Below are 22,428 nucleotides of genomic sequence, written 5' to 3' on the forward strand. Positions count from 1 at the left end.
TTTGTTTAGGAAACACTGAGACCTTTACAGCTCTGCAATTGTCTGGACAGGTACTCTATGACTGTGGTCTAATTATAGCCGAGTTTAGTATTATGGTAATTTCTTTCAATATGGATGAGATGCCTTCCTATACTAGTTGCCCTAAACAGAAGGATTTCCTGACTGATAACATAATATGGTGATCAAATGTGAGGGAGTTGTCAAACCAGGTGCCATGATCCCTGGCTGTTCTATCAGCTTGGAGTGGGGTGCTAGCTATGATGCAAGTTGCAGGTGAGAATTTTATTTGCAAAATAAATAAATAATACACTTTTTTGCATTTAAATTTTCTCTGTTTTCCATACTCCATTGGTTAGTAAGGATTTGTACCTGCTGTGACTAACCATACCAAGGAGTGATCAGAGAAGAACACCAAACATGCAGGCATCAGCAAACTTTATTAGCCATAGATCTGGATTTACTGTTTGGAGATCAGAGGAGTATATACCAAACAGGAAGGGTCCTAGCACTGATCTCTAAGGTGCAACGCCAGTCTCCTTCTTATCTGTGGTGACACCTGCTAATTTACCTTTATGGGCTTTGTCTTTTAGCCAGTTTGCTATCCATCTTACCAAGTATGAGTTTAAATTTAGATCTCTTAGTTTACTTACAATACTATAACAGGTGATGGTGTCACATGCCTTTAGGAAATCCATATAGGTTGTGGGGACCAAGAGACCACTATCCACAAACTCTGTGACCATCTCTTAAAAGGTTTGCTAAACTGTGTAGATATAACATGCTTCATGGCTTTGTGTATTAGATTACTTAGACTGATAGCTCTTTAGTTACTGGGGTGTGTGGTGGGGCCCTTCTCATGAAAAGGCATTACAACAGTCCTTCTCCATACTTCAGGGACATACCCTGTGGTTAATCTTGTACCTATATTTCCTTACTTTGTAGCATAACTGATTCATCAATATGTTGCGTCACCAGGTCAGTTCTTTCCCCAAGCTTTTGTCTACTAACTTAACATAAACCCATTTTGATCCTTTAGTCAAACATCAGTTATACAACTTTGTGCAGATTAACATAATAACTGCAGATTTACTGTTGGACCTATCGGTACAAGTGAGCAGCATAAGCCCATTGTTTACAAAACAACTTCCTCTCCCTAACCCTCCTAATCATCATATACCAAAACTGTTGCCAGAGCAATATACCTTTTAATGCAACACAACACAATACAATGCAAAGGTTCTTGTAACTAAATCTGAACTTACCACAAAATCCTTCATAGATACAGGAATGTAGCTCACAGTATCACTCTCAACATTACTGGTGCAAATTACCTGAACTGATCATTTCCAAATATGTAACACTTCCCTACATAACACACCAGACCATGTTTTCATAGTTAACACCTCACCACCTGTACATTATTTTGTGTGATTTCATGCTCTAAACTGGTAGAAAACAGTTTTAATCCACAAAAGACTAGCACAGTTCAAACAAAGATAATTCCAAAAGGAATTCCAAAAGGACTTTTAAGCGCTTTTCGTTTGTTCACCAACAAACTTCATCAGAAAGTGTATTAGCAACACAGCCCCAAGTCATTTAAACAAAAAAATGTGGGAAAATTAACCTACATTTAAAGATATACTAACTTAAAACATGCAAATATGTATAAACTTAAGTGAACAATTTTAAAAATATCTCCACACAAAGTAAATAGCAAATCTTGCATAAATGAATTAGAATAAAGTATATCCTAACAAAAAACCTGAAAAATATACTAAAATTGTACTAAAAAGTACTAAAAAGTATGTATATGTATATAACAACAACCTACACTAACTCATTCAAGTAGTTCCTAAAAAAACTAGAAAACATGACTAAACATGCAAAGATGTAAATATAAAAATCTTTTAACAAAAATAATTAAAAATACAAAATTATTTAAGAGTAATATAAAATAATCAATATAATTAAATGTACTCTATCTTTGTAAACTTCTTAATTTTAATATGCAAGAAATAGAACAAGCCTCATTCAAACCTGGGTAGTTGAAGGCATTTAACTTAATCTGCCATAACAACTCCAGTTTGAATGAGGCTAGGCCGCCCTTAATGTCCTGAGTATATTGATCAATAGCCAAAAACTTAAACTTATGTAGAGGAAACAAATGGACATGTTTGGCTAAAGCATTGTCGTTTTTATTATGGGACATGGCATACTGATGTTCGTATACCCTGTCCCTAAGGCGACGTTCAGTTTTGCCCACGTAGAAAACAGGGCAGTCAGAACATTTAGCTAAGTAGACAAGGAATTTACTATTGCAGTTGTATCTAGCTTTCAACTTATAAATGTTACCATTTATTGTGAATTGGTTGGTACATTCCATGTATCTGCAATAGTTACAACTCTCACATTTAGACATTCCAGTTATTCTAGATGATGACCCATTACGTCTCTCAAGAAAGTTTTTAACATTCCTGCCTTTCTTAAAAACAATTTGTGGTTTTGGACCCAAAAATGTAAAAATGGAAGGGTGGCATCTAAATAATTCCCAGTTTTTAACAATAACATTAGTAACAAATTTAGATTGTGCGTTAAATGATGTAATGAAAGTATATTGGAAAGACTGTTCATTAGCCAAACTGGAAATATCATCTGGTGGAATTTCTTGTATGTCTAAAGTGACTATATCAGTTAATGATTTTTCAAAACACAAGATAGGTTTGAACTGCTCGATGTTTCTTTTGTGCTCAACCTCTTCAATTAAGTTGTCAATTAACAACTCTGGGTAACCTCGATGTAAAAACATACGTTTCAGAAGGTGACATTCATTAGTAAAGTCCAATTGTAGACTACAAATACGTGAAGCCCTCACTAGTTGACCCTTTACAACAGATCTTTTTTGGTGGAATGGGTGGCAACTAGAGAAGTGTAAGAAAGAATTAGAGTAGGTTGCCTTTCGATAAACTTGAGCAGTGAAGCAACCTAGACTTTCATTCTTTGTCAACAAAATATCTAAATAAGCAATAGAGTCCACTTTAAATGAAGATGTAAATTGTAAAAAAACAGTAGTGGAATTGAAACTCCTGACAATCTCAGAGGCCAAGATGTCATCGCCCTTTAGTAAAATAAAAATGTCGTCAAGAAAACGGGTATAATAAACAATGGCATTCAAATTTTTATTGTTGTCAGGTGAAAAAACAAATTTGGACTCCCATTGGGCCATTACCAAATTGGCAACACTGGCACCACAAGGGGAGCCCATTGCCAAACCTATTTTTTGAAGATAAAACTTATTATCAAACATAAAATAATTATTAGACAAAATTAAATCCAATAATTCCATTATTAAAGAAATATCTAAAGAAGAAGCACCATGTTTTCTCATTAATTCTGCCACCCATTCCACTGCAATATCGTGAGGAATACAAGTGTAAAGGTCCTTCACATCGATTGTTAAAAAATTGTAGTCTTTGTTGAAACTCAAGTCATTGATCTTTGACAAGAAAGACCAAGAGTCTTTACATATCTGGGGCTCAAAAGCAACGTATTTCTGCAAATAGACATCAACTACTTTGGAACAAGCATAGGTAGGAGATCCACGGCCATCAATAAGAGGTCTCATGGGGGGATTAAATACATCTTTGTGGATTTTAGGTATCCCAAATAATGTAGGGTATCTAGGAAACACTGTACACATGTAATTGAACATGGTTTGATCCACTCGCCCCTCAATGAATATGTCATAAATGCATGATTTTATATGACTGTAGGCCCTGTTGACTTCAGACCTGGAGCTAACTTGGTAAGTTTCATTTTCAAGTAAAGCTAACATGCGTACAGTGTAATCAGAGTTGTCAAAAACCACAAAGCCTCCCCCTTTATCAGGTTTACATATTCTGATATCCTGAGATTGAAAATAACTCAAAATATCTCTCTCTGATTCAACAAAGTGGCCTGTACTTCTATTTTTATTATTATTACTGATAGCTAAGTTTCTCAAGTCCAACTCACTCATTTGTTCAAAAGTTTGAAGGAGAGGATGAAGTGCATGTTTAGTCATGTTTTCTAGTTTTTTTAGGAACTACTGGGTATATGAAACTGACTTCTTGTCATAGAATTACCAGAATTCATAAAAAACAAGCCTAAATTAAGCTTCCTAGTGAAAGTTTTAAGCTTTAAATGTAGGTTAATTTTCCCGCATTTTTTTGTTTAAATGACTTGGGGCTGTGTTGCTAATACACTTTCTGATGAAGTTTGTTGGTGAACAAACGAAAAGCGCTTAAAAGTCCTTTTGGAATTCCTTTTGGAATTATCTTTGTTTGAACTGTGCTAGTCTTTTGTGGATTAAAACTGTTTTCTACCAGTTTGGAGCCGTTTCGTCAATCTGTGTTTCTTAAAAGTTTCAAGTGCCGTTTTATTTTAGTGATTTCATGCTCTGGTCATGTCTATAAGATGTATTGTTTATGAAAATATTTGACTCCATTTTTCATGCAGCTTCATTATATCTCTGTCTCTTCTGAATTATGATGCTTTGTGAAAGTACTGTATCTGTGTGTATACACACACACACACACACATATATATATAGTGTGTGTGTGTGTGTATATATATATATATATATATATATATATATATATATATATATATATATATATATATATAGATATATAGATATATAGATATATATATATATATATATATATATATATATATATATATATATATATATATAGATAGATATAGATATATATATATATATACATACATACATATTTTTTTTCCAGCGCTGATTTCTGTATCTCAAAGCCCAGGTCAGTCTGAAGACTGTGGGGCCACCTCAAAGGATCTAAATTGGAAACAGAACTAAATGATTTGTTTACACATCTAACACAATATAATCACTGTATTAATTGCAATACTAAACTGTGCTACTCGTTTTGATAATGGTTACTTATTACTGCATACAGGAAACTGTGACTAATATAACAATGGAAAAAGTTATAACATCTATCTAGTCCAGTACTTGGCTTTTTGTTCATGTAAATTTTTTGTATGCAAGTGCTTAGTTGACGAGTTATTAATTAAATCATTTACAGTTTAATTAACTTGTTCATAATTTTTATGAAGTATACGTGTTTATTACACAGCTTTTGCAAAACCACTCTTATCTTTACATGGGCTTTTCACTACTAAACCAGCATGCTCAGAACATAGTAGTACAAAATAATTCTTAATCTATAAATCTCATGTTTATTTCTCAAAACAAATGTATAAATACATGTGCAGGTTGTCTTCTAGGTACTGAGTTTACCATGTGCTGAAGATATAAACAGTGGAATGAAAAACATTTTTTATTAAAAATATTACATCTTTAAAGCTACTTACAGGAAGTCCTGCAAGACCCGATTCACCTTTTTCACCTTTTGGACCTGGAAGAGTTGAGTAAAACACTTCACCTGGTTCACCCTATAGCAAGAAGGAACAGTTAAATGACAACCATGACTGAACTGCAGTGACAAAAACATAGCTATACATCACTTTCCACAACCTGTTATGAGTGTTAGACTTCTGTACTTATCTGCTGGTTTCCATGAACTTAAAAGGGTCACTGTACCAGATAACTACATTCGGTTTTCATGCAAATTTATGGTTATTTTTTTTTACCAGTAATTGTGAAGCCACTTTACAAAGATGAGAATATGCCAATTTGTTTTTTCAGTCCTAGTCTTGACCATAAGAACACACACACAACAACGGCTACATTGTTCTAAACTGAAAATACTTAACAGAAGTAATTTGTTTTCATATTTAGATAAAATCTGTCTTATCACCACACAACTGTAATATGAGAAGAGGCAGAGTCATTACATGTTAACAAAAAAGTACACTACAGACCCAACATGCAACCTTCAACTATTTGGCCAATATGCTTTGAATTCCCAGCACATTTATGTGCTCAGTCAAATTGTTTATAAATTTGGCATGCAAAATTGTTAGGTAAATACTGCTTACCAGAATAAACTCTATATCCCCTATGACTCTATAAAGGATAACACGAATAGTGGAAAATGGATGGATGAGAGAAATAAGCATCTGGTGCTGTTGGGCTGCTGGAATGCAGCCAACCACCTTTTTCTAAACATTTTTTTTAAGTACCTTGACTTATTTATGTACTTCAAATATACGAGTTGTACAACTCATGTTAACTGCTGAGTATCTCCACCGCATGCATTCATATCTTACATGGTAAGCATAGTTTCTTGGCTGTCTTATAAAAGCAGTCCAGCAAATTAGATAATACCATCAGTGGCGTACATCCAGTTATGCCTATTTTACTACCACCCAGCTGTTATGGGAATATTTTGGGCTAGTTAGTGTAGCACTCAAAAAAAAAAAGAGAGCGAGAGAAAATGCATGGGGTGGCTAATAAGTCAGCCACAATAAAGCTTCTAGCCAGACCTGTTGCTGATCTCACCTGATTGGGTAGTGTGCAGAGCTGAGCTAACCAGTCACTAGCAGGATCATACACTTTAGAAAAGACACACTTTCGGAAACAAAACTACTTGAAAAAAGTGTGTGTGTGTGTGTGTGTGTGTGTGTGTGTGTGTGTGTGTGTGTGTGTGTGTGTGTGTGTGTGAGTGTGTGTCGACTGGAGGAAGACTGATAGCAAGCTGAGTGGTGTATTATCATACTAGTATCATCAACTCTTCTGGCATCTCCAAGTAAAAGTATAATCTGATAATTTAACTGTTTAAGAAAAAAGAAGTTATGTACTCACCATAACATTCCATGTTTAAAGTCCATCTCGCCCTTCATTCTTACATATGGGTTTGAAGCTGATCCTCGGCTCCGACTCGGCCAATTACAAAGTTCAAAGTCTCTAAGTTGACTCATAGCAAGGTAGGTATCCCACAATGGACCAGTAACAATACCCAGATCTTGTTTGCTGCTGTCTATAATAGTGATATAAAAGTATTTCCACAAGGAGAAACAAAAGATGAATGGTCTCCAACTCTAAGGAAGATAGACATTATCTTGTCTCCAGATCCTCCAAGGATACATGGACGGGGGTAGGTGGGTGGGTTTGTAAGAATGAAGGGAGAGATGGACTACAAACATGGAATGTTATGGCGAGTACATAACTTCTTTATGTTCTGTAGTCCTATCTCACCTTCATTCTTACATATGGGACAGCATCCCTAGCACCTATTTCTTGGGTGGCTTATGGGAACATAATCCTAAGAACTGTGGAACCAAAGGAGGCTCTACCCCTGGAGGCCAAGTCCAATTTGTAATGAGGAATAAAAGTATGAGGGGTAGCCAGAGTTGCTGCTGCACATATACTGTCCACTGGAATTCTGGCTTGAAAAGCGGCAGATGTGGATATAGATCTGGTGGAATGAGCTTTCATTTTAAATGGGAGTTCTTTGCCATTAGATGAGTAAATAAAAGATATGCAATTTGAAATCCAGTTTGATAATGTTATCTTGAAGACTGGCATTCCTTTTCTCGTCTCCAAAAAATATATAAATAATTGGTCTGATTTCCTAAACTCTTTGGTTCTATGAAGATAGAACCTTAACTGTTGGTGTACATCAAGGTGATGAAACCTATATTCCGCTTTATTTGTATAATTTGGAAAAAATACTGGCAGTTCAATAGTTTGATTAATATTCGATTGTGAACAAATCTTGGGGATGAAGGAAGGGTTAGTGTGAAGGGAAACTCTCTCTCTGTGGAATATCAAGTAAGGAGGTTTGACAGAGAGTGCTTGCAGCTCTGACACTCTTCTGGCGGATGTAATGGCTACCAGAAAAATGGTCTTCCATGAAAGGAACTTTAAATCACATGTATGTGAAGGTTCAAAAGGCCGTGAGGTAAGTTTTGAAAGAACAAAATTTAAATCCCAAGGAGATATAGTTTCTTGAAAAGGAGGTCTTAGTAAGGTAGTGCATTTTAAAAATGATTTAAACAATCTGTGAGTCATAAGATTAGGTTCATGTTGCCCCAAATGAAAATTGGAGACAGCTGCTAATTTTACTTTGATTGTAGCAGCAGCTGATCCCTGATGAAAAAGTTTGGTTAGAAATTCTAATACTACGGGAATGGAGGCTGTATATGGATCTATGTTCCTGGCTTGTGCCCAAAGGGAAAATCATATCCATTTGCTAGCATACAATTTTCTTGTAGAAGGTTTATGAGATGATGTCAGGATATGTGTGACCGTAGGGGAGAAATCATGAAGCCTGACTAGGGATGGAAGTGGAGCAGCCACCCTGTCAAGTTGAGGGTGTGGAGACAGGGATGGAACATGCCTGACATATGTGTCAGAATGTCTGGTACTGGGTCCAGAGTCCATGGATCGTCTATAAGGTGAGGCCCAAGGTAGGGGAACTAAATCTGACAAGGCCAGTAAGGAGTGATGAGAATCATTCTGCTTCCCAAAGTCTTTGCTTTCTGGATAACGTTCGATATTAGTGGAAAAGGAGGAAAAGCATAAAGAAGTCCCGAGGGCCAACTGTGGACATGTGCATCTCTCAGTCTCTCCGGGGGGGGGGGGGGGGGGCAGGATAAGGGTGAAGTAGCTGCTGCATTTGGTGTTCATTGGGGTGGCAAATAGATCGTAGCAAATCTGTCCTCATTTGCGGAAAATCTGTTTCGTGACTCTCTGATTCAGAGACCACTCATGAGCATCAAGACTGCCCTGCTGAGCTTGTCGGCCATCACATTGGTTCTCCCCAGGATATGTGTTGCCACTAGAAAGCATTGGGAAGATATCGCCCACTGCCAGACATGTAGGGCCTCTTGACATAGGGGGTAGGATCTGGTTCCCCCTTGTTTGTTTATATACCATACCACTGACACTGACATATTGTCTGACTGGATCGCTATTGTCCCTACAGGAAGAAAGTTGTGAAGTGCTTGCAACGCTAGTAGCACTGCTCGCATCTCTAGAACACTGACATGGAAGTGAGCCTCATGTTCTGCCATGTGCCTTGGACTATCCTTCCTAGATAATGCCCCCCCCCCAATCTGGGAGGCATCCATGGTCACAGTAGCAATGGGTTGGGGAGGAATGAATGGTCTCCCTATTGTTAGCTGATTGGACTGGATCCACCAACGAAGGTCCTTTATGCAAGATTCTGTTATTAAAATGGATGAGACAGAGGCAGTTGCTGTAGATACCACTGGGGAAAAAGTAGCCGCTGTAGAATTCTCATATGTAGTCTGGCTAACAGAACTAGAGTTACAGTAGAGGCCATGGTTCCCAGTAGCTTGAGCATTACCTTCATTTCGACCTTGTGATGGGGAAGCAGGCTGTATATTTGTTGTCTTAGATTTTGCACTCTGTCTGAAGGAAGGTGAGCCATCATTGCAACTGTGTCTATTTCTGCGCCTATAAAAGTCACATATAGAGAGGGCGACAAGGCAGACTTTTCTCAATTTATACTGATGCCTAGCTGAGTAAAGACTTGGATGGTTGAATCCATGGATTGTAGAAGTAGATGCCTGGTGGTGGCAGCCAGGAGCCAATCGTCCAGGTACAGAAACACTTGGAATCCAAGACATCTTAAGTGAGCCATTACTGCTGCCATGCATTTGGTGAACACCCTGGGGGCTGTGGTGACACCAAAGGGCAGAGCACGAAATTGGTAATGACTGGCTCCCAGCCAGAAGTGTAAATGACTCCTTGATGCTCTGTCCATTTTTATGTGGTAGTACGCATCCTAGAGGTCTATGGAGCACATCCAGTTGTCTTTTCCCTAACAGAGGGAGTATAGACTGCAGTGTTACCGTTCGGAACTTGGACTTCTTCACTGATTCGTTTAACTTGCTGAGAACCAAGATGGACCTCCAGTCCCCTGTTCGTTTTGGCACTAAAAAGAATCTGGAGTAAGTACTGAATCCTATCTGGTCTCCGGGGATGGTTTGGATGACTCTCTTCTGGAGCAACTTTTGGACTTTTATAGTTGCTTGATCCCTGTGATTGAGTGGAACATCTGGGATTTTCTTGGTTAGATGAGGTGGAAAAGAGAAGGGTATGGAGAATCCTCTGGAAATTATCCTTTGTACCCACTTGTCTTGTGTGATGTTGTGCCAGGCTTCTGGGTACAAGGATAAGCAACCTCTGACTGGCTCCAGAGAAGTGCAGCTGGGCCTCACTTCAGGAGTGCTGATAAGGACGTCCATAAAAGGAATCGTGGTCACCCTGGTTTTGCAGGACCCCCCCACCTCTAGGGCAACGTCTACCACTATTTCCTCCTCCTCTGCCTCTGGAGAAGGAATCACCTTGTGCATCTGAGAAAAATATCTGAGATTTCCTGAACCATATTTTTCCCCCCTTTCTGGCCTTTAGGGTATGGTCTAGAAGGGACAGAAAAACGTACTCCCACGGCAGAGAGAGTCTTCCCTTCTTGCTCGCATCTGGTGAGTGTGTCTTTTACCTTTGGTCCAAACACAGAGGAACCGTCAAAGGGGGCATTGGTAAATGTAGATTTGAAGGGGTCCGCAAAGTTACACAAGTGCATCCAGGAGTGTCTCCTAAGGGAAACTCCTGAACCTGCCGCCCTGCTCGCTCCATCTGCTGCATAAGATATCAGCCTCATGGAGGAGTTAACAATAGAGTTTAAGGTGGACAACTGAGCAGTAACCTTCTCAGGGACTCCTTCAGTTAAAGTATCTTGAAGAGTATCTCCCAGCTCTTTTAGGAGATCTCTTTGAAGCCTAGTAAAATGGGTGAGGTAATTCAGCGATCTGAGTGCAAAAGCCACTGAAGAAAAAATACGCTTCTCATATCTGTCCATCGTTCGAGACTCTTTGTTCAGTAAGTGGACAGATGAGGATGTCTCTGCTAGTTCCTTCTTTGTGGCTGCTGCCACCACTATGGCATCTACAGGTACACCTTTGGTCAGAAACTCTTTTTCTTTAGGAGTTGAAAGGAATTTGTTCGGCCTTCTACGGACTGGTTCCACGGTGTCAGGAGTTTCCCACACCTTTCGACTCACCAAATCTTACAGTTCATCGAAAGGTGGAGACACCCAAGAGGCTGAAGTTTGAGACCTGAAAGCCTTCAGGTACACTGATTCCTCATCAGAAGGGGTGACGGTGGGCCATCCGCCTCTCTGTTTCAGGATCTCTAGGATATCTACAAAGGAGATATCAGAGGACGACCTAGGGGACCCTTCTGACTCCTCAAGGTCAGTTTCAGAGGTGATGGACTCATCAGGGGAGTCTACATGCTTCGTCTTGCAAGTTTTCTTCTGATGAGGTGCCTCAGAAGGGTATTCTAGGGAGGTCTTTGCCATTAGATGAGTAAATAAAAGATATGCAATTTGAAATCCAGTTTGATAATGTTATCTTGAAGACTGGCATTCCTTTTCTCGTCTCCAAAAAATATATAAATAATTGGTCTGATTTCCTAAACTCTTTGGTTCTATGAAGATAGAACCTTAACTGTTGGTGTACATCAAGGTGGTGAAACCTATATTCCGCTTTATTTGTATAATTTGGAAAAAATACTGGCAGTTCAATAGTTTGATTAATATTCGATTGTGAACAAATCTTGGGGATGAAGGAAGGGTTAGTGTGAAGGGAAACTCTCTCTCTGTGGAATATCAAGTAAGGAGGTTTGACAGAGAGTGCTTGCAGATCTGACACTCTTCTGGCGGATGTAATGGCTACCAGAAAAATGGTCTTCCATGAAAGGAACTTTAAATCACATGTATGTGAAGGTTCAAAAGGCCGTGAGGTAAGTTTTGAAAGAACAAAATTTAAATCCCAAGGAGATATAGTTTCTTGAAAAGGAGGTCTTAGTAAGGTAGTGCATTTTAAAAATGATTTAAACAATCTGTGAGTCATAAGATTAGGTTCATGTTCCCCCAAATGAAAATTGGAGACAGCTGCTAATTTTACTTTGATTGTAGCAGCAGCTGATCCCTGATGAAAAAGTTTGGTTAGAAATTCTAATACTACGGGAATGGAGGCTGTATATGGATCTATGTTCCTGGCTTGTGCCCAAAGGGAAAATCTTATCCATTTGCTAGCATACAATTTTCTTGTAGAAGGTTTATGAGATGATGTCAGGATATGTGTGACCGTAGGGGAGAAATCATGAAGCCTGACCAGGGATGGAAGTGGAGCAGCCACCCTGTCAAGTTGAGGGTGTGGAGACAGGGATGGAACATGCCTGACATATGTGTCAGAATGTCTGGTACTGGGTCCAGAGTCCATGGATCGTCCATAAGGTGAGGCCCGAGGTAGGGGAACTAAATCTGACAAGGCCAGTAAGGAGTGATGAGAATCATTCTGCTTCCCAAAGTCTTTGCTTTCTGGATAACGTTCGATGTTAGTGGAAAAGGAGGAAAAGCATAAAGAAGTCCCGAGGGCCAACCGTGGACATGTGCATCTCTCAGTGTCTCCCGGGGGGGGGGGGGGGCACGGGATAAGGGTGAAGTAGCTGCTGCATTTGGTGTTCATTGGGGTGGCAAACAGATCGTAGCAAATCTGTCCTCATTTGCGGAAAATCTGTTCCGTGACTCTGATTCAGAGACCACTCATGAGCATCAAGACTGCCCTGCTGAGCTTGTCGGCCATCACATTGGTTCTCCCCAGGATATGTGTTGCCACTAGAAAGCATTGGGAAGATATCGCCCACTGCCAGACATGTAGGGCCTCTTGACATAGGGGGTAGGATCTGGTTCCCCCTTGTCTGTTTATATACCATACCACTGACATATTGTCTGACTGGATCGCTATTGTCCCTACAGGAAGAAAGTTGTGAAGTGCTTGCAACGCTAGTAGCACTGCTCGCATCTCTAGAACATTGACATGGAAGTGAGCCTCATGTTCTGCCATGTGCCTTGGACTATCCTTCCTAGATAATGCCCCCCCCCCCCCCAATCTGGGAGGCATCCGTGGTCACAGTAGCAATGGGTTGGGGAGGAATGAATGGTCTCCCTATTGTTAGCTGATTGGACTGGATCCACCAACGAAGGTCCTTTATGCAAGATTCTGTTATTAAAATGGATGAGACAGGGGCAGTTGCTGTAGATACCACTGGGGGAAAAAGTAGCCACTGTAGAATTTTCATATGTAGTCTGGCTAACAGAACTAGAGTTACAGTAGAGGCCATGGTTCCCAGTAGCTTGAGCATTACCTTCATTTCGACCTTGTGATGGGGAAGCAGGCTGTATATTTGTTGTCTTAGATTTTGCACTCTGTCTGAAGGAAGGTGAGCCATCATTGCAACTGTGTCTATTTCTGCGCCTATAAAAGTCACATATAGAGAGGGCGACAAGGCAGACTTTTCTCAATTTATACTGATGCCTAGCTGAGTAAAGACTTGGATGGTTGAATCCATGGATTGTAGAAGTAGATGCCTGGTGGTGGCAGCCAGGAGCCAATCGTCCAGGTACGGAAACACTTGGAATCCAAGACATCTTAAGTGAGCCATTACTGCTGCCATGCATTTGGTGAACACCCTGGGGGCTGTGGTGACACCAAAGGGCAGAGCACGAAATTGGTAATGACTGGCTCCCAGCCAGAAGTGTAAATGACTCCTTGATGCTCTGTCCATTTTTATGTGGTAGTACGCATCCTAGAGTTCTATGGAGCACATCCAGTTGTCTTTTCCCTAACAGAGGGAATATAGACTGCAGTGTTACCATTCGGAACTTGGACTTCTTCACTGATTCGTTTAACTTGCTGAGAACCAAGATGGACCTCCAGTCCCCTGTTCGTTTTGGCACTAAAAAGAATCTGGAGTAAGTACTGAATCCTATCTGGTCTCCGGGGATGGTTTGGATGACTCTCTTCTGGAGCAACTTTTGGACTTTTATAGTTGCTTGATCCCTGTGATTGAGTGGAACATCTGGGATTTTCTTGGTTAGATGAGGTGGAAAAGAGAAGGGTATGGAGAATCCTCTGGAAATTATCCTTTGTACCCACTTGTCTTGTGTGATGTTGTGCCAGGCTTCTGGGTACAAGGATAAGCAACCTCTGACTGGCTCCAGAGAAGTGCAGCTGGGCCTCACTTCAGGAGTGCTGATAAGGACGTCCACAAAAGGAATCGTGGTCACCCTGGTTTTGCAGGACCCCCCCACCTCTAGGGCAACGTCTACCACTATTTCCTCCTCCTCTGCCTCTGGAGAAGGAATCACCTTGTGCATCTGAGAAAAATATCTGAGATTTCTTGAACCATATTTTTCCCCCCTTTCTGGCCTTTAGGGTATGGTCTAGAAGGGAAGGAAAAACGTACTCCCACGGCAGAGAGTCTTCCCTTCTTGCTCGCATCTGGTGAGTGTGTCTTTTACCTTTGGTCCAAACACAGAGGAACCGTCAAAGGGGGCATTGGTAAATGTAGATTTGAAGGGGTCCGTAAAGTTACACAAGTGCATCCAGGAGTGTCTCCTAAGGGAAACTCCTGAACCTGCCGCCCTGCTCGCTCCATCTGCTGCATAAGATATCAGCCTCATGGAGGAGTTAACAATAGAGTTTAAGGTGGACAACTGAGCAGTAACCTTCTCAGGGACTCCTTCAGTTAAAGTATCTTGAAGAGTATCTCCCAGCTCTTTTAGGAGATCTCCTTGAAGCCTAGTAAAATGGGTGAGGTAATTCAGCGATCTGAGTGTAAAAGCCACTGAAGAAAAAATACGCTTCCCATATCTGTCCATCGTTCGAGACTCTTTGTTCAGTAAGTGGACAGATGAGGATGTCTCTGCTAGTTCCTTCTTTGTGGCTGCTGCCACCACTATGGCATCTACAGGTACACCTTTGGTCAGAAACTCTTTTTCTTTAGGAGTTGAAAGGAATTTGTTCGGCCTTCTACGGACTGGTTCCACGGTGTCAGGAGTTTCCCACATCTTTCGACTCACCAAATCTTACAGTTCATTGAAAGGTGGAGACACCCAAGAGGCTGAAGTTTGAGACCTGAAAGCCTTCAGGTACACTGATTCCTCATCAGAAGGGGTGACGGTGGGCCATCCGCCTCTCTGTTTCAGGATCTCTAGGATATCTACAAAGGAGATATCAGAGGACGACCTAGGGGACCCTTCTGACTCCTCAAGGTCAGTTTCAGAGGTGATGGACTCATCAGGGGAGTCTACATGCTTTGTCTTGCAAGTTTTCTTCTGATGAGGTGCCTCATAAGGGTATTCTAGGGAGGTCTCGAAAGACTGGGGGCCACCCAAGGGGGGATCCTGAGGCTGCGGGTCTCTGCTGTCATGAGAGAGAGATGATGCTGAGACAGAGGTCGGCGCTTGAGGGGAAAGAAAGTACAGTTGTGTACACTTACCATAAATGTAGATGTTCGAGTGTATTCACTGTTGCAGTCATTACATTTGGGGTAATCTGCTGGCAGGTTGCCCTCAGTCGGCCTGAATAACAAAGTCTTGGGCCCTGTGTTGGTTGCTGTCTCCTCTTCCATGACATCAGGTCATCAGGGGTATAAAATATGCAGCCGATGCCATTTTATTCAGTTTTTCTTGCCCCAGATGTCAGGTGACCCCCAAATGGGGAGCATATATATATATATATATATATATATATATATATATATATATATATATTTTTATATATATATATATATATATATATATATATATATATAAACAGAAAATATATGTAAATGCAATTTTAGCAACATAAACTTTACCTTCATCTAAAAGCAAATACACCACAAAGACTTTAGAATATAGTGAAGGAAAGGGAAGTTATAGGAAAGGGGGATGGCGGGTGGGTAACCCAGACTGCAACAGTGAATACACTCGAACATCTACATTTATGGTAAGTGTACACAACTGTACTATGTTCTTCGCGTTTCACTGCTGCAGTCATTACATTTGGGTAGAATCCCAAAGCTATGGATGGGAGGATGGAACTAAATAGCATTAGGAGCGGCTATAAGGCCCTGCAGAACTGCAGTGGCAAAGCCTGCCCTGGATTTGGAGAAGAGAGGCAAATGATAATGCTTTGTGAAAGTATGAAAAGAGCTCCAAGTAGCAGCTTCTAGAATGTCTTTGGTCGGAAATCCTCTGAGAAAAGCTGCTGAGGTAGATGCAGCCCTGGTGGAATGTGACCTGATCCCCTTGGGCACAGGTTTACCATGGTACAAGTAGCAGAAACAAATGCAGTGGCTTATCCACTTAGAAATAGTCTGCTTTGATATAGCCTTCCCCTCTGATCCTGCAGCAAATGCCACCAGTAGTTGCTCAGACTTTCTTAGAGATGTGGTCCTGTTTAAGTAGAATCTTAGTTGTCTGTGTACGTCCAATGAATGCAGAATCTGCTTCCCCTTGTTCTGCGAATTTGGGTAAAATGTTGGCAGGTGAATTGTTTGGTTAAGAGCCACACTGGATACTATCTTAGGCATACAAGAAGGATTGGTCCTGAGGGACACCCTGTCTGGGTAAAATGTAATAAAAGGCTCCACAGCCATGAGAGTCTGTAGTTCTAAAACCCTTCTTGCTGAAGTGATTGCCAAAAGGAAGGCTGTTTTCCAAGATAAAAATTTTATATCCGCAGTAGCTGCTGGTTCAAAAGGAGGCAGGGTGAGTTTTTCCAGCACAAAATTGAGGTCCCATGCAGGAGTTGGTGATCTTCTGGGAGGCCTTAAATTTTTGGCCCCTCTAAGATACTGTTTAAGCAGAGGATGAGAAAAGAGGGGAGGCTCCGTGTTGTAATGAGCCGAGATAGCAGAGGCATGGGTTTTTACTGAAGAAAAAGATAGGCCCTTGTCAAGCATCTCAGTCAAATATTGTAAAATCTGAGGGATATTTGGCTTTGCTGTGTCCGTGCAGAATCTCTTCCATTTATCAGCATAAGATTTTCTAGTACTAGGCCTTCTGGCTTCCAAAATGACATCCATCACAGATTTACTGATAGGTGTTGTTTGAATAATTAAATGATCAGCCATGCTGCAAGGTTCAGAGTTTGAAGCTGAGTGTGCAGAATTTGATTGTTCTGCTGAGACAGTAACTGAGGTATTTGAGGCAAGTACCAAGGAGGGAGTTGAGACATATTCCTTAGAATTGGGTACCAGTGCTGGCGAGGCCAGTCCGGAGCAGTTAGGAACATTTTTGTTTTTTTCTGTCTGACCTTTAGTAAGACCTTGGAGAGAAGAGGCAGAGGGGGAAAGGCATAGACTGATAGGTTTTTCCAACTGAAGGATAGGGCATGCACTTTCCATGCTTGTCTGTGATAAGTCCTTGTGCAGAATTTGTCCAGCTGATAATTTTGGGGAGAGGCAAATAGATCTATGTGTGGGCTCCCCCATTTCTGTGTTAACATACTGAAGATTTGTGGATCCAGTTTCCACTCGTGTGGGTCCATAAGATTTCTGCTTAGGTCGTCTGCCAGAGTATTTTGTTTTCCTGGCAGGAAGTGAGCTTTAAGATGTATTTGGCAAGTCAAAGCTGTGTTCTACAATGCCATGACTAGTCTGCAAAGGGGGTAGGAATGTGTACGCCCCCTGCTTGTTTATGTACCACATAACCGTGGTGTTATCCATCTTTATCAGTAGTTGTCATGGATGAAGTAAGTCCTTCAAGGCTGTCAGAGCATTCTGAACAGCTAGCATCTCTTTCTGGTTGATATGCAGATGCATTTGTTTTGGGCTCCATTTGCCCTGAATGCATCTCCCCGCCAGGTGGGCCCCCCAAGCATAGTCTGATGCATCTGTAGTTAGGGTTTGGGTGGCAGGGGGTATAGTGAAAGAGTCCCTTGTTTTCCGCCAAAGAAACTCCTGTTGTAGGCAGGGAATGAGAGGAATTATTGTTTCCAGACTGTGACAATGTTGACTCCATAAACTTTTTAGGTACCATTGAGGTTTCCTCATATGCAGTCTCGCATATGGAATTAGTAGAATGCAGGATGCCATGAACCCCAAAGCCTGTTGAAGTGGAGGGACATGAATGATAAGGATCCTTCTATATGGTAAGCACACAACTATCACATCTTACATTATCCAGATTATCCTCTTTGATGCTGAAGGACAGAAACCTTAGCTAATTATTTTGGGTGGCACTGTGATAGAATACCTAAGGTATGATGGCTTTGGTTTACCCAGTAATGTTTTATTTTCAGTGGCATATAAGAAGGTAATGCAGTCTGGTAGCCATCTGGACAATGCCACTTTGGATACTTTTTGTCCCAACCCATTAAATGCAAAAGACACAAGCAAGTCTGTTCTTTCAGATAAACCCTGAGTTGCCTACAGACAACTGGACAGCATAGTGTATACTCTGCCCAATAAGAATACTGGAGAAAGAATACTGACAAGATTAAAGGATTGGTTAATGTTAACTTTGTGTGCCACATCCAGCATGAAGGACAGGCTGGTTCATAGGAAAACCTTATTCTTATGGCATACTAAGTACAGAGACTCTTAATTGACATAACAGTCAAAAAGTGTTTTTCATGAGGGGTACTTAAGGTCAGCTTAGTTAGAATGGAAGACAGGTTAGTTTCTCTAGGATAAAACCGAGATCTCAAGGTGAAGAAGGATCTTTAATGGGAGGACACAGGGAAAAGGTGCCTCTGAGAACAGCTTTGCAAAGTTTCTGTCCCAGTAAATAAGTGTTTTTATGTTACTAAATAATCATGTGTAGTATAAAATCTGGAATATGCATCAAACAATGCAGATGGAAAGACATTATGGAAGGAAACAGAGCTGAAAAATGGTCCATGCCTTGTTGGACAGCCCATAGGGAAAACCTCTTCCACTTCATTTCAAAATTTTCTTAGTCACTGGTTTCTGTGACACCATAAGGATATCCAGCACACAAGACATGTAAGATGTGGTCCAGACCATCAATGGAATTGGAAAAAAAACATGCAGATAACTGTAGGGAGCGAATATCTGGGTGAGGTTTGACATACAGGTGGGTCAAGAGATCCTGAAGAAGATCCAGAAGCAGTTGATTCTTCTTGAGAAGTTAAATCAGAGGAAAGCATACTTGATGCCAGAACGGGGCAGTGAAGATTACTATCACACTGCACATTTTGGCTTTTTGCAGAAATCACATCAGGAGGGGTAGGAGTCAAAAGGCATATAGAAACTTTGTCAGCAAATGATGAACAAAAATATGCCTGGAAGTCTGATCCTGTGAAGGGCTAAGAGCAAAGAAGTTGCTACATTTGATGCTGACTGGGGATGCTAATAGATGCATCAACGGTTGCTCCATCAACAGAATGTCATCCATGCTACAAATATTTTTTTGAGGGACCACTCTTAAAGCATCAGAATATATCTTCTAAGCCTGTCTGCTAGGCAGCTGGCTAGGCTGGGGATGTGTCATACTGTCAAAAAATGCTGCAAGTTTCTCATGGCTTCTTGATGGGGGGGGGGGGGGGGTGCAGGACCTGGTGCCATCCTGTTGCTGATATACTATACAACTGACAGATTGTCCATGTGAATGCTACTACACACTAGGGAAGGTGATCCTGGAAGGCTTACAATGCCTTATCTCCAGTATGTTGATATGCAGTATGGATTCCCAATGAATCCATGTTCTTTGGGCAGTTTGCCCTAAACATTGCGGCCAGCCTACAGCCTGAATGTGAAGGAGGAACAAAGGGAGCATCATCTTTTGAGATTGGGCAGCTATACCCATCATTGTAGGAGGGCAAGACACATCTTGGGATAATTATACACTCTGATCTATATGCCCATCCAGCTGTGACCACTATACTAAAGGTACACTCTAGCAATCTCATGTTATAGCTGTTGAAGAGGTTAAAGTAAATTTTAGCTGTCATAATACCCAATATTTTGAGCATTAGAAAGGCAGAAGTGCAAGCTGATGTGACAACTGTACAACTGCACAGTGTAATGAAAGTATTCTGTCTTGAAGTAACTACGTAATCTTTTAAACAGGATCCAAATGACAGCCTATAAAGACTAGTACTTGCAATGTTCACTGATATTCCTAAGGAGAGATTAAACCAGAGTAAATAATTCCTTACCTTTATGACTTCCTCATGGTAGAGACAAAAATCCAGTCATCTAGTCAGGAGAAAATCCCAGTCCACCCAAATGTCCTATGAGCCATAAACAGTGTCATACACTAAGTGAACACCCGGGGGGTGGGGGGTGGGACTGAATGGTAAGGATTTGAAATGGCTATGGCTGGCTTCTAAGCAGAACCACAGGAACCTCCAGAAAGCCTTGGTAACTTTGATGTGTAGATAAGCATCCTGGAGGCTTACTTAGAATGTTCTTCTTGTAGGCAAGTGGAGGATTAATTGCAGCATAACCATCCAGAACTTGGTATTCTTTATATACAAGTTTATGCTGCTGAAACTTAAGACTGCACTGGGGCCCTTGATTTTCTGGGGCTCTAATAAGAATCTTGAATAAACCCAAGACAATTTCTGGTCTGGTGAGACCACTTGGATGGCTTTCTTTTGAAAAATATTAATGACCTTTACTCTTTCTGTTTCCTTTTGAAGCAGTATGGTATTTGCCAGTAGAAGAGAGGAAGACTAGGATGTGTATTTTCAAAAGGGGATAGTATAGCCTCTGATAACTGACCCATTTTTTGTGTAATGGTCAAACGCACTTACTGGTCCAAGAATAAGCAACCCCTAACTACCTCCAGAGTGGAACAATCAGGCAAGCACATGGGGCCTCTGTTGTTAGTTTCCAAGGAGTGGACCACAGAGCCCTTTATTTTATGAATCATCTCTGTCTTGTGGGTGATGTCCATTGAAAACATCCTTGTGGCTATGAGAGCCATTGTCTGTACACTGCTCAAGGTTCTGCCACTCGGAATTTTGGCTCCACAAATTCTTAGGGGCTTTTTAGTTTATAGTACTAAGAACTTGGTACCAATTTTGGAAATAGTATTACCTTCCTGAGCACTTTTGATTAGCTTCTCTTTCAAATTTGTTCTAAAGAGGACAAACCCACTGAAGGCATACCTGCATAGCTTGCACCACAGGCATGACATCTATTAGTTATGTCTGTTCCAGTTGCAACGTTTGGCTTGTCCACCACATTATGCAACAGCCTCAAGGAAAATGACAATGTTCAACCTCGCTGCCACCTGTGATTTAATCTGACAGTAAATGTTTGAAGTGAGCAACCTTCACAAGTGAGTCAATGGTATTTTTTATGAGCTCTCTGTAGAAGCAAGTCATATGAGTCAAGAAATTAAGAGCCCTAATGAGATAATTGCCAGAAGAAAAAGCCTGCTTCTTTATGTCAAAAACTCACTCTCAAATCTCTGCATGTTAGAAGGGCTTCATAGCTTTCATCTGATGGTTCCCTTTTTGTATCCACCATTGCTATTAAAGAGTCTGCAAGTGGAGCCTTGTTCAGGTGAGATCTATCATTCTGAGGTGATAGGATCTTGTCAAGATTCCAAGGAATAGGTTCCACCAAACCGAGCTCTCACCACACCTGCTCCATGAAAACCTCTATCATTTGCTCCACAGGGAAAATCATAAAAGGTGTTAATGGAACCATCCAAAATGGCTCCTGAAGAATCTCCTCATTAGGGAGGATGGGTCTGTGGGCCATGATCCCTATGCCTCAGTAATTCCAATATTCCCCAAACATGAGATCCACTGGGGGGACTGAGGGGAGCCCTCCTCTTTGTCAGGAACAAAGTCTGGCATGAGAGACTTCAGTGTGCTTCCTTTTACACTTTCTTTTCCTTGGTACACTCAGTGGGAATCATCAGACTGATTGTTGGGGACTTCTAAAGCTTTTTGGACATAACTCTTTGTAAGATCTGTGAAGTAGATGTGAAGCTCCTGCTTGAAGAGTGCCTTGGGGAGGAGCCAAGGTAAGTGATGTGTCTGGTGGCACCAACCTATGTGGTTGCCCGGTGATCCTTTCCATAAATCTGAATGCTGACAGTGTACCTGTCAATACCAAGGTAATCAGCACCATCATCAAAGTTCACACAAATGGCATCAACACCTAAGAGGAAGCACTGATGTTTGGCACTAGGTCATTGACACTTAAACTGGCTTGAACACCAGAGACTATGACATTGAGAATGGCCCTGAGGGATTCACAGCTGAATCTTGTACAGATTCCCTGATGGCAAACCCATGGTATTTAGGCACTCCTGGCATCCAAGACCAAGGGAGTCAACACCAAAGCAGATAGTCCTGTTGGCACTAAAATAGATGGTGCCAGAATCACTGTCATCTGAATTTTTGTCAAAATCTTAAGTATATTCAAAGATGAGTGAAAGACTGTTTTATACTTTAAACAGATAATAAACATGTCTGCTTTAATAACAAAGAAGAATTTAGATGACCTAATATCTTGAACGTCTATAAAAGTTTTCTCTGTCATATTTAGTGGCTCTTAGTTTATACATTTACTTCCCACTTGTCACAGAAACAGCCACTATGGGCATGCACATCCTAGGGGAAGGGCAACATGCTGACGGTAACCTCATGAGGAAGTGTAAG

The 22,428-nt window shown here is 40.9% G+C and overlaps 1 protein-coding gene across 4 annotated transcripts in view; it reads right to left on the minus strand.

The window, feature by feature from the left end:
* Positions 1-22,428, minus strand: part of COL4A5 (collagen type IV alpha 5 chain) — a 3,591,008-nt gene that overhangs the window by 2,336,574 nt on the left and 1,232,006 nt on the right. For all 4 annotated transcript variants that reach the window (XM_044057208.1, XM_044057205.1, XM_044057207.1 and 1 more), the window contains exon 10: positions 5,386-5,466. In XM_044057208.1, the coding sequence (XP_043913143.1) occupies positions 5,386-5,466 (81 nt within the window). The remainder of the gene's footprint in view (positions 1-5,385; positions 5,467-22,428) is intronic.

The sequence above is a fragment of the Protopterus annectens genome, chromosome 15.part0 (genome assembly GCF_019279795.1).
Source record: "Protopterus annectens isolate FY-2018-M chromosome 15.part0, PAN1.0, whole genome shotgun sequence".
NCBI classification, from domain to species: Eukaryota; Metazoa; Chordata; order Ceratodontiformes; family Protopteridae; genus Protopterus; species Protopterus annectens.